General features: G+C 43.8%; 1 protein-coding gene across 2 annotated transcripts in view; it reads left to right on the top strand.

The window, feature by feature from the left end:
- The window catches only part of NELL1 (neural EGFL like 1), a 755,554-nt gene that overhangs the window by 430,244 nt on the left and 312,641 nt on the right, over positions 1–12,669 (top strand). For both annotated transcript variants that reach the window (XM_074372235.1, XM_074372234.1), the window contains exon 14: positions 2,998–3,120. In XM_074372235.1, the coding sequence (XP_074228336.1) occupies positions 2,998–3,120 (123 nt within the window). The remainder of the gene's footprint in view (positions 1–2,997; positions 3,121–12,669) is intronic.

Genomic DNA, 12,669 nt, shown 5'->3' with positions numbered 1-12,669 from the left:
TGATAGTCATTTGTAATATTTAAACAATTAGAATGAATATGACTCTAATGCCTATCCTTGACAGTTTATTTTTTGTCATCTCTCCTAAACATGAAATAATGGGGAAAAGTCTGATTCTTTGGCTACTAATATGTGAAAATGCACAAGTTAAAACTGGATAGATACATGGAGTGATTTTTTCATGTTGCAAATAGTTCATTGATCTGCCTTTTCAAAGAGGTTGGAAACCGAAAACATAATTTGAAATGCCATGTAGTTTTAATATTCTCCAGTCAATCAGAAATAGGGTGGATGTGTCTCCTGATGTTACACGGTAAATGGGGGGTGGGGAGGGGTGGGTCATTCTTCAAGAACTAGAGAAGGACTGGGTCTGAATGCAGACACAACAGAGGAAGCTGCATAAGTCAAAGGCATTTTGTTACAGAAGTCTTGAAAAAATCGAATCAATAAATACTTGAAAGTGTGTTTGCATTTTAGAGCCAGCCAACATCTTTGGCATAGCCACGAGGCAATAAAGAAGCATTTAAATAAGAGAAAAAAATATCTTTATAGAGGAAAACAAGTCTTCCTGTAAGTAAATCTAAAAAAGAAGTGTTTCAGGAACTTTGTGTCCCAGAGGTGCTGGATAGTTTTGAGTTGCACTTCTACAAAGTTACCAAACACTAGAAAATTTCCGATGAGAAGTCATTTCATTTGATGGTCCTGAATTTTTTTTTTTTTTTTTTTTTTGAGTGACAGGGATAAAGCATCTGGTGGCTTCTATTAAAATGTTCATGTGAGCAGAGACCATATCTGCTCATTTGTATTCCCAGTGCAGATGCTAATAATTATTTATTAAATGGATTTAAATAAGGCGATTGAAAACTCTTGGTGTCTAAGCCTGTAGGCTTGGACTTTGTGTGTGTGTCCCTAACATCGTCTGATGTTGCACCTGCATATACTCAGTGCTTGTTAGGTCTGTAAATTTCATCGGACATCTGCAGGGGGATGCTGTTTTTGGAGTATGCTGGAGATGACTTGCGCGCAGACTAAAGCTGTGTCCTCGTAAACCTCCTCCTCCCTTCTCACTGCTTCCTAACTTGTGCACATCTCTTGCTGACAGTTGGGGTTAGTCTTAAGGCCTGAAGAGAACTTTACTTGGGAGGAACCCAAGGTGTTACATCAGGAGTCATATGTATGTGTGTACTTTGCATAAGTTGCATGTGGGTGACTGAAATGGCTCCACTTTGTGGAATTGAACCCCTCTCATTACTGGCCCCTGTTAGGAAATTTAGAATTAAAAACTAATGTGGATAGATATTTCCATTGATTGCCACACTGACCTAACAGTTCACTTAACAGACTACATTAACTTTTAGTTTTGTTCAATTAGTGTGATTTTCTTTGAGGTTTCTAGCTGGGATTTCAGCTCTAGTTTTTATAACCTTTTACGACTTAAATAACCCTACTTGATTTTTCTTCTTAAAATTTCTAAGAAGTTATAGAAGCAGATGTTAATGGGAATGAAGGGCATACACTTTGTCATACTGTTTATTTACAGAAGAGTCATGTAGTGGAACATTTAAACTTACTGGTGATGAGAGGAGAGTCTAGTTACCCGTGAAATCTGAATTTCTAACTTGCCATCTTTCAGTCCATTTTATAGTGTGAGATCTATTCCCCCACCTCCACCCCAGGACTTATGGATTAAGGACGCTGCCGCCATTTGAACATATAACCATATTACTATACATCAGGCGTCAGCCAGTGGTTACATGCTGCACCCTGTGAAAATGGGCTGTATGAAAAGCGGGAGCTGAACTGCTCAACGCCCTCACACAGGGTCCTGAGAGTAAATCCCTTTCCTACTCACCCTGTGCCCATCAACATTCCCTGTGACCAGTGCTGCTCCCTTGAAAATTCCTGGAGGAAACTCATCTGCCCCACTGCCCTAGCTGGGACTTCCTCTTCAGCATCACCCTCTTTGTTCTGTTGGAGAAAGGCACCCAGTGTCACGTGACAGGTGACGGGCCCGGGAGCTGGAGCCTCCACACCCACTCCTTGTCATGTACATTCCACCCACTGTTCCTGTAGCCAGAGCTGTTTCAAAGACCCAACCTTGAGAGAGGAAGGTGGCGTTGAGACCATCAGGGTATTACATGTGACTGAAAGCGAATAAAGCCTCTATAGAAATGTTTAAGATGCTGGTGGGTGGGTGCTGAGATCAACTGGTCTTGCAGACTCCCAAGACCAGCCTCATATGTAAGTTCCTTTGCTTATTAAACCTGCCTCCTCCCGATCTGGAGTGGGCTGCCTCTTTCTTTGGTCTCTCCTCGCCGTCCGCGTATGAAGGCTAGTTTCATTGCACCCAGAAAGCTCCTAGGGTTTCCAACCAATATGTTCTGAAGATACCATGGCATCTCTCATGTGCCATGTTATCTGTTTTTCTTTCTCTTTTTTTAAACTTAGAGGAAGGTTTCCCGACCGGGATACTGTTGACCTTTGTGGCTGGTTAAGTCTTTTTGGGGCGGGCTGTCCTGTGCATTGTAAGATGCTTAGTAGCGTCCCTGCCCACCATCCATGAGATTTCAGTAGCGTCTCCTTTCCCAAAGCACGATAACCAAAAATATCCCGAGACATTGTCAGATGTTTCCAGGAGGAGGGGATGTAAAATTGCCCTCCCCCACCTCCACTGAGAAGCACTGCCCTGGAGCCGCTGCAGAAACCTTTTCAGACAGGGAAGAAGCCATGAGCTTAGAGCAGCCCTTATGTTGTGTCTGGTGTAAGTCTCTTGACTTCTCTGATGCTGTTTGTTTACCTGCAAAGTGAGGATGACAACACCCATCTCTGAGAGTTGTTGAGCTATCAGCCGTATCAGGGGTTGAAACTGCCAGGCATTTAGTAAGTTTCCAATGCACAGTTGTCACTGTCATCTTGACTTAGTGAGCTCCAGCTGACTTTTCCAACACCAGTGATGCCAACTTACAAAAAGGTGTGTCTTTCTTTCTCACTCTGCAGAGCACGACGAGTGTGGCAGCGGGCAGCACAACTGCGATGAGAATGCCATCTGCACCAACACTGTCCCGGGACACAGCTGCACCTGCAAACCGGGCTACGTGGGGAACGGGACCACCTGCAGAGGTAGGCTGGCCGCTGTGGGGGAGAGCTTTGAGCTGCCGCCCCGCCCAGGCTCTCGGTGGTCCTGGGGTAGACCCTTTGTGCCATTCTGGTAACTGAGCTTGCCAGGATTCTTGTCCCTGGTCTGACAGCTGGTAAGCGCGCTGTGCGTCAGAGAAGAAGAAAAATGCTTTGAATCTATGTTTTAGGTGGAAGGAAAAGATGTGATTGTGGGTCAGGGGCACGGTTCCACAGCGGGGCGGCTCTGTGCACCTCTGCCTGTTGGCCTGTGGTTGGGGTAGATGTGCTGATGGCTGACATGGGCTTCTGTTCCCTGTGAGCCCTGCTCAGAAGAGGGCAAGTGGGCACTGCTGTGGGTAGGAGGCTTTAAGTTTTAACTCCCGCTCTCTGTTGGGAGCAGTTCAGCAATTTGCAGGCCAGTGACCTGGCTTCTGGTGGTGTTGAGAGTAGCATTCACATTCCTCCTTCTGGCTAATGAGAACATTCAGAATCTGGTCCCCGGTTCCTCTCAGCCGCATCTCTCTTCTCTCCCCTGTACTCCCTGTGCACCAGCACACGATTCCTTGTTCACCCTCACACATGCCGACCTCAGGGCTTTGCGCTTGTGGTCCCCTCAGACCCCATGCTCATTTCCTCTAGGTCTGCAGTCACGTGTCCTCCATACTCAGAGATTTTCTTTGACCGCTTTATCTGAAATAGACCTCTGTTTCTTCTCAGCCCCATACCACCTTAATTTTTTCTTTACTAACACAGCCTTACCGAAAATTATACATTCATGTGTTTGTTTTTTTATTGTCTGCCTCCCCGTGGGGACATAAGCCCTGTGAGAGTGACTGCTTGGTCGCATCTTCTTGCTCTGTCTCCAGTAACTAGAATGGCGCCTGGCACACTGTAGGCAATCATTAAATACGTGTTAACTGAGCGAATCAGCTAAAGAGGAAAGAGGCACAATTGAAAAAGAGGCAAAGTGTACAGAAAGCCAGGAAACTACCCTTCGAGTTAGGCATTATTATTATTACCCCCCATTTTAAAGGTCACAAAACCGAGATACAGAGAGGGTAAGTAACTTGCCCACGGATGCACAGCATGTTATCAGTATTGTTCTACAGAGATCATCATATGCTGGTAATGAGAGAAATAATGAATAATGACTAAGTCGCCGTATTCCTGAATTAGCTGAGAGTTTTAGAAGAATGATTTTATTCTATGTTGGTGGGATTGGAGTAAACAGCCTCATACAGACTGACAGTATAAATCAGTGAGACTTTTTGATGGCAATTTGACAAAATCCATCTACATTTAAAGTAAATCTGAAGGGTAATATGGGGCTCTCTTGATTCCATTGACTTTACCTCCTGAAATGTGCTCTACACACCACGCCCCTCGGGGGAAATACACATACAGGGATGTTTTTGCTGCGTTATTTGTATTCACTGAAAACTAGAAACAGCCAAATGATCTGTCAGTAATGGAATGATTTAATTTATTTGGAGTATCATTTCATGGACTAGAATACAGTGGTTTGAAATTCTGAGTGTGTGTGTGTAGGTACACATAATTTACATGCATATACGCACCTACATTGAAAGACATATTTTTGAGAAAAAAAGAAAAATAAATACAATCAAATTACAGGACAATACATAAAGTATCATCACCTGGCTAGTTGTTTATTTGTAAATATCTATCCAGATATTTATGGGAATACATTGAGACAGGAACCATGCAGACTTTTCACCTTATAACCCATGGAGACGTGTGTGTTTGTGTGTGTGTGTGTGTGTGTGTGTGAGAGAGAGAGAGAGAACACATTCACTTATTCCTATGAATTCAATATTGTTTGTGTGTCTTACAAGGGGGATTTATACACATAATATTTGTGTGTTTTTTAAAGTTCCATGAGACCAATAGAGAAACTAGTGCTCAGCTTATGAAAGAAGGCTTGAAAATATCTCCAAATCAGAATAAAAATCATAAGCATGAATACAGTTGCACAGATTATCAAGCCATGGCTGGTATCTGCAGGTAAATGCTGTAAATCTGAGGAGCAACATAGGGATTTGATTTGAATGCATTTTTTTCAGAATGATGTTACCTCATAAATAGTATTGATCGCATTAGGTCAGTGAGTTTGTGTTCACCTAAGCCCCTCTCATGCCACTGTGATCATGTGGCTTCACCTTTGTGGAATTTGGAAACCCCAACTATGAAAAATAGGAGTTCAAATAATGTTCTTGGAGTCCGCGGACTCTGAAAATACATCTTGCCTTGAAAGTTATGAATTAGGGGAAATAATTTTTTTAAAGTAATTTTCATGGTCAATCGCGTTGATCTCGGTTAAATCTGGAAAACCCTGTGTTTCATCAGTAGTGCATGGGGAGGCATAGTAGTGTGGTTGAAGAATTAGACAAAGGGGTTAGAGAATTGGGGCTTAGGCCTGATTTCGTTACTGGTAAGTTGTCACTTCCATGTTTTTACGTATTACATTTGGGTTACTATCACTTGTGTTTATCCAACTGTGTTTTTGCAAAGAATTATTAAAGGGGCATGTATCGATGTGTTTTAAAATATCCAGTGCTATGAAAGCTAAGAGAGTGTTATTGGTGGTACAGTGATGAAGGAGAAGGCAGTTCAGGAGTTTAAGCCAAGTTCCCAAACGCACATCTCTGTTTCAGGGTGTACGTTTTATAGTTGACTATTCCACCTGTAACAGAATCATTTTCAGAGGGAGTCGGGCGAGGAGAATCAGCTTGAACTAATTTTTTTTTTCTTTAATGTTTAAAAAACTTTTCCTAGACTTGGTGGTGTTCTTGGAGTTGACTACATCTGGGTGGAAACAAACGGCATTAACGCTTCTGTTAACAAGCAAAACCCAAGGAGGCAGTTTCTTGAACAATCCTAATTGGTGCAAATTCACTCTGGTGGGCTTTCCTGGGGGCTGACGCCCACGGAAGGAGTTTTGCTTTGTTTGGTTTTTCTCACATAAATGAAAAATACTCTTTCCGCTTCAACAACAGTCACCAAGTATGTGTCAGACACCTTGCTGGGTGTGTTCACATATGTTATCTCCTTTAATTCCCACCATCACCCTGGAGGTTGATAGCATTGTTCTGTTTCACAGGTAATTCTCAAATAAGTCATAGTTGAATCTGATTTAACCCAGTTAGTGTGACGGCTTTTAATTTCTTTCCTCTCCTCCTTTCCCCTCCTCTTTCTTTTTCTTTCCTTTTTTCTTCCTTTTCCTTGTTTTTCTCCCACTGTTGTTCTTCCTCCCTGATTGTTGATCATTAAACCATCTGGTGCTATCTTAATATATTCCAACTAGAGACTGTCAGTGCATGGTCTCTCCCCTTTCTGCTATTTTTTGGTAATTCATACTTTTCATTGTATTTATGCATTGTTTTGCATTCTTTTTTAGTGAAGTATAGTCAGTTTGCAATGTTGTATCAATGTCTGGTGTGCAGCAGTGTTTCAGTCATGCACATTCATACATATCTTTGAGAGCTATACTTAAAAAAAATTGTGCACATTTTTGATGAACAGGCTAAAGAACTTTTGAAACCATGCAACATCTGTTGATAAATATTTTGGTATTTGGGGTTAAATGGAAAAAAAAAAACCACTTGCAGACTGTTTCAAATCAGATTTACCCACCAGGCAGGAAGGCTGGGACTGTCTGTGGAAGAGTGTTTATCTGCTTTCCGGTCCTGTGTTAACTTGGAACTGGAGGGGAGCTTCCACCAGGCAGCTGTCGGTAAGTTGCCGACAGCCTAAGCCTTCTCTCTCGTCTGTCATTAGGACTGGAGAAGAGGTGATGATCCTTGAAAACCGTCTTGCCTTAATGACTGATGGTACTGACACTTGTTCCGTAAACATGCAGTGGATGTGAATTCTGTGTCTGGAGCACAGCTCCGGGCACCAAGGGAGCAAGAGGCCAATGAAGCAGGGTCGCTGGAGATCCCACTGTCCAGTGTGGAAAGGGGATTTGAGCCAATGCCTCCAACCCAATGGAACAATTTACAAAATGGTGTTATCTCATGCGTAAAAGGCTTATGAAGAATTACTGAAAATACAGAGCTGCGTGAAAGACATGCAGTGTGCTCGTTAGGACTCCATTGGTTGCAGGTAAGAGAAACCAGGACTGGCTCTGTAATTTGGAGAGCTCAGGGTAAAATGAACGTGTGGGATGCTTGTTTAAAAAGTCGGAAAAATCTGTTCTTTAAAGGTATGAAAATACAAAGATTTTTTACCTTTCTTCTGTGGCCTCTTTCTCAGCCTGTCATGGCGTTTTCCATTTACTATTTAATGCCGCTCCCTTGGCCATGGGGCTGCTCCTTGAGTGAGAATAGACCCTCAGCAGAGCTTCAAGCCCATCCCCCAGTGTGGCACATGTGTGTTTCCCACTGACTTCAGGTCTCCTCCCTAACCTGCCCAGTGTACTGGGACCCAGCTGGGACCGGGGAGTTGAGCCAGGTATCCCCCTTCGCTTGAACCCTCTGGCCCAGTCCACGGCACATGGGCAATCCATGGGGACTGCAGTCTCCCCACCAGTTCCCCGGATCACCATGGTATGCACCTGACTGCCACCAGCTGGTGACAGGGATGACATAGCCATACTCCACCTGGAAACACCCAGAGCCTGCATGTTCAACCCTCACTCTCCCTGTGTCTGTGCACAGGAGGACCCTGCCAGGGACTGAGGGTGGCCGTTTTCACTAGATGGAGAAGGAGAGGCTCTGAGGGACCCAGGGCTGCAGGGGATGGGGAATGGAGAGCTGAGAACCCATCCTGGAGAGCTAAGGAGGTGGTGGGAGGTGGGACCCCCAGTGCATGCTCCACTGTCCCACTGGACCTCACTTAGCAAGCATAAATTCAAAGGTGAAATTATTAAGAGCTTTAAGATGGTGGCCACGGAGCATTAATTCCCAAGTGCAGGGCCCTCCTGAGTGAGGGGTCCTGTGCGGCTGAGCTGGTTGCCTGCTTGTGGAGCTGGATGTGTCTGTTAGCACTGGTGAGCTTTGCAGGAGGGTTGCAGAACCTGAGGGCGGCTAGGTGGCTGGGACTTGGGATCAGGTCACTCTAGGAGCTGGGGTGCTGAAAGCAGTCTCTCTTAATGTCTTCTTCCTGCTGCTTTTTGTTTGAGTTGGCTGCGTATTACTTTCTCGTTACAGACCAGCTTTCTGTTTGTTCATCCATGTCGCTGAGAGTCAGATCCTCTGTTTTCTGGGTTCAGAACCTTGGCCTTATCAGGGTACCTGAGATGGTTAGTCTCATGGGAACCAATATATTAATTTATTATGATAACTGTCATGGTTTGAGGAGAGCCTAAAAACGACACCCTTGTTTTCCCCACCTGCCTTCAGAACCAACTGAAAGACATGAAGAAATCAAGCAAATGGACAAAAATGTCAGTATGAATACTGATCAAACTCATCCCAGAGAACATGGCTTATGTGTGTGACAACAGTCCTCATGATTCTGAACCCCCAAATTAGACAGACTTATGCAGCCAGTCACAGGTGGGCCAGGGCGAGTCACGGAGCATCTCCACATAGGACTTCCTGTGCACATTTTAGGGCGGGAGAGGCAGCCCAGAAGAGGTCTATCCAACAGACCTCCTGATTGCTAGTGCAGCAGGGAGGAAAGAACGGGGCTCCGTAGGTCCAGTGCCTCCCTCCACTCGCAGCAGTCAGGGAAGAACGAGGCAGGAGGCAGGCAAGAGGCCCATGGGGAAGTCACTCTTAGGGGAATCAGGTAAATGGAAAAGAAGTACCTCCCTCCCCTAACCCCAGATCCACCAGCAGCTTCTATTAAGAAGTGGCAAAATGTTTGATGTTTGTGTCTGTTGTTTTATCTTTCTTAAATGAAAGATAGGCAGGGAGCCATTTCTTAAAATTTAGAATTATTTAAGTGGAAAATCAGAGCCAGCAGGTTAGCTGGGAGTTTTACCGGCTCATTTTCTCAGTATCTGCTCACCTGCACAACCATCGCCGCTGTAGGAATTGTCGTTCTAGAGATCCTTGTAAAGCTGGTGTGATGCCCTTGCTTTAAATCCTCCAGCAGTTCAGGAGACAGTTGCTAGTGTCACGCTCCTAGTGTCCCCACAGTGTCCTTCTACTGTCCAGAAAAGTAGATTAATTAGCCTTCCCTGGTGTTTATTTTCAACCATGCAAGGGGGGCTCTTTAATGATTTTATAGTTGGTGGTGATGTAGTTTTGTTTTTCCTTGCCTTCCAAGTTGATCTCGGGCTGGTTGAGCATCCCTTCTCTGTGTGCTGAAGACACCCTGCAGACACGGCTCCAGTCCCTGTAAACCTGTGCTGCAGCTGACGGTTTCCTTGTCTGCTTCCTGCAGGCCGTGTCTGTGCGTCTCTGTTTAACCACCATTCAGCACAGAGCTGAGCATGTTACAGTGCTCCGAAGTTTTCTGAGAAATAAACGCATGGAGATTCCTTTCTACTAAAACTTGTCCTTATGTATCTGGAAGGTTTAACAAGAAAGCAGAAGTCCACCTGAGACATAGAGGCACTTAGCCACTCAAGCCTTCCTCCCAGCCTGAGGAAGCCACTGCTCCTGACAGGTAGATGTGCAAACTGACTTTAACGTTGAGTCTGCACGGCTAGCGGATGACTGATATTCAAAGAAAATCATTTCAATAAAATTCCTTTCACTATAGAAGTTCCTGCAACACAGGTCAATCTTGAGGCACTTCAGAATCCTTAAGAAGCCAGTCATTACGAGGGTGCTTCCACTGAGGTGTACGTGCAGAAGTGCTGCTTCTGGGAAATTTCTGTTTGATGAGATGCTGGATAAATTGTACAAGAAAGACACAAAGTCAGGAGCAGAGGGCCAGAGAAGAGACAGGCAAAGATTAATATGACTGCTCATACTAAAGATGTAAATGAAATCCTGAACCAAATGAGTGATATAGATGCCTTCCCTGCGCAAAGATGCTTTCAGAGACTCACAGGCAATATGGAGGGAGGCAAGAGGGTGAATAAAAGGTAAATTGTTCTGATAACATATCAGTGAAGATAATACAATTGATAAATCGCTGGACTGTGAATCAGATAAGTGATATTTGGGGATTTTGAAGGAAATAGCAATGGGAATAGGAAAGCTTTTGGCAAAAGTACCTACAGTACGCTAGACATAGTTTGCAAATATGGGTAATGTGATGAGGATGAATTGAGCAGGGTCCCAGTCTAGAAGTCTCCCTTGAAGTGTACAGGTACAATTTTGGAGAGAATGAGGGGAGGCAAGATTGAGTGACATTGTAGGATGGTCTGACGTATTTAGAGCCAGGCGCATTTGTAAAACGATATTCATATTGATAAAGGAGATAAGCGTTGTGAGTATATTTCTAAGAGTGCTTTAGGATAAAGTCTAAACTCCTTTTCTAAAAAACTTTTTATTGAACTATAGTTGACTTACAATGTTGTTTTAGTTTCTGATGTACAGCAAAGTGATTCAATTATAAATGCATATATATTTTATATATATATCCTTTTTCGTAGTCTTTTCTACTATGGTTTATTACAGGATATTGAATATAGTTCTCACATGCTATCACTTACATGTGGAATCTAAAATATGATACAAATGAACTTAGTTACAAAACAGAAAAAAACTCACAGACATAGAAAACAAACTTATGGTTACCAAAGGGGAAAGGAGGTGGGGGAGGGATAAATTAGGGGTTTAGCATTAGCAGAAACAAACTACTATATATAAAATTGATAAACCACAAGGTCCTACTGTATAGCACAGGGAACTACATTCAATATCCTGTAATAAGTCTAAACTCTTTAGCAAGATACTCAAGACCCTGTGACAGCTTGGCCCCATCTGGATATTTCAAGCCTCATCTCTTACAATACCATCTCTCCCTATTTCCTCGCCAGTCACACTTGAGCGTTAACTAACCACACTCCTAACAGGCCAGGCCAGGTGATCTCACGCCCTCTTCCCTCTTGTTGGGATCTCTTATTATCCTGGAGTGACTCTTTTCATCCTCCTCTTCTTCCAATTGAAATCCTGTTCATCCTTCTTAGTCCAGCTCAAATCCCAACTTTCCTTGAACTTCTCATTCAGTAAATTGTTCCTCCTCTCAATTCAGCTTGCAGTAGTCAACGTGCACATATTATGTGTTGTTAAACTTAGCTGTTTACGTATGTCTTTCCCACCGACACAAGACCTTGTGCTTCCTGGGTGCTCAGTCAGTAGACACTGACGCAAAAGGAGACTCGGCCAGTTTATCTGACACAAATCAATTCTGCTCTTGTAGCTTGATGTATTAATTACGATTGAATCTAGACCACCAGCCAGAAAATCAAAGCAAAATTAAAGTGGTACAGTAAATGCTTGTGTACTATTTTAGTGTTTTAGAAAATCATCAATTTAGAAAATCATCAGTGGGCTTGCTATTTAAGTTCTGAGACATTGTCTATTGTATGTAGAAAACTCATTTATTCTATTTTCTGTTTCATTCCTACAGATATTGAATGCCCATAGATACCTAATGTCCCGTGGATACTAAATATAATTATGCCAGAAATGATTAAATCCTTTAGCCTATTTTGATAGGCAATAAGCAGCAAATTTGTGGCTTTTATTTTTGCATAATTTGTGTCTATTTTTTGCATCTGTTACAACCATTTTTTCCTTTGGCCCCTTTTTAGAGTCACTTACTTATTTACTGTGCAATCCTGACATGCACTATGTTTAGAGTTGGAAGGTCCTTAACGTGCTGGACAGTCCAGGCAACAAGGGAAACATGACAGGTTACTAAACACACAACTCTGCCCTTCACATTCAGAGAAACTGCCATTTCCACGACCCCCCAGCCCATTGCAGGGTGGCATGCGCTGTTGCGCAGGAACGTTGTCTTTTCGTGTTGTGTCCTGGCTTCCCCATTAGCAGTGGGACACACTCAGGAGACTCAGGTCAGTATTCCGCTATGCGGCCCCGAACAGTGTGGAATCATTTCTCTGTTGGTCACTTAACTTTTAGCCATAGAGCCACTTGGGATCGCTTTGTTCTGTAAACATGGAATATTACTCTGACTATCTGTTAGAGGTTTGGAGAGTCACCATGTTCCTCTCCATTCCTATGAGTTCAAGTCAGTAGAAAATAGCTGTGGGTCAGTGAGGGCATTGGAGTGTGGCCTTTATCTTGGGCTCTCTGGGGGCATCTGGCCCCACCCTAGTGCTCCCCTGTCATACTCTCTCAGTTGTAGAGGGAAAGCTAGAAGAGAGTGTGCAGAGACCTGGGCACGTCTTTGCTTTCCTGATGGCCCTGAGATGGGCAGTTCTGGAGATCCTTCTATGCCTGAGTGTGGGAGGTCTGATAGAAGTGATGGCTTGTATCATGCTGGGGCCATGGTCTCCGGCACACATGATCAGTCTGCATCAGACTTGCCAAATTGACACTTCTCATAAAGGAGGAAGCTATCACTTGGATGGGGAAATACAAAAACTGAGAGAGATCCTTCCACCACCATCCCCTCCTGAGGGTTGGAGAAGATAGCATGATAGAGACCCTTCCACCCTCG

This window comes from Camelus bactrianus, chromosome 10 (assembly GCF_048773025.1).
Source record: "Camelus bactrianus isolate YW-2024 breed Bactrian camel chromosome 10, ASM4877302v1, whole genome shotgun sequence".
In the NCBI taxonomy this organism is placed as follows: Eukaryota; Metazoa; Chordata; class Mammalia; order Artiodactyla; family Camelidae; genus Camelus; species Camelus bactrianus.
The sequence above is the reverse complement of the archived record's forward strand: the minus strand, read 5'-3'. Positions and strand labels throughout refer to the sequence as shown.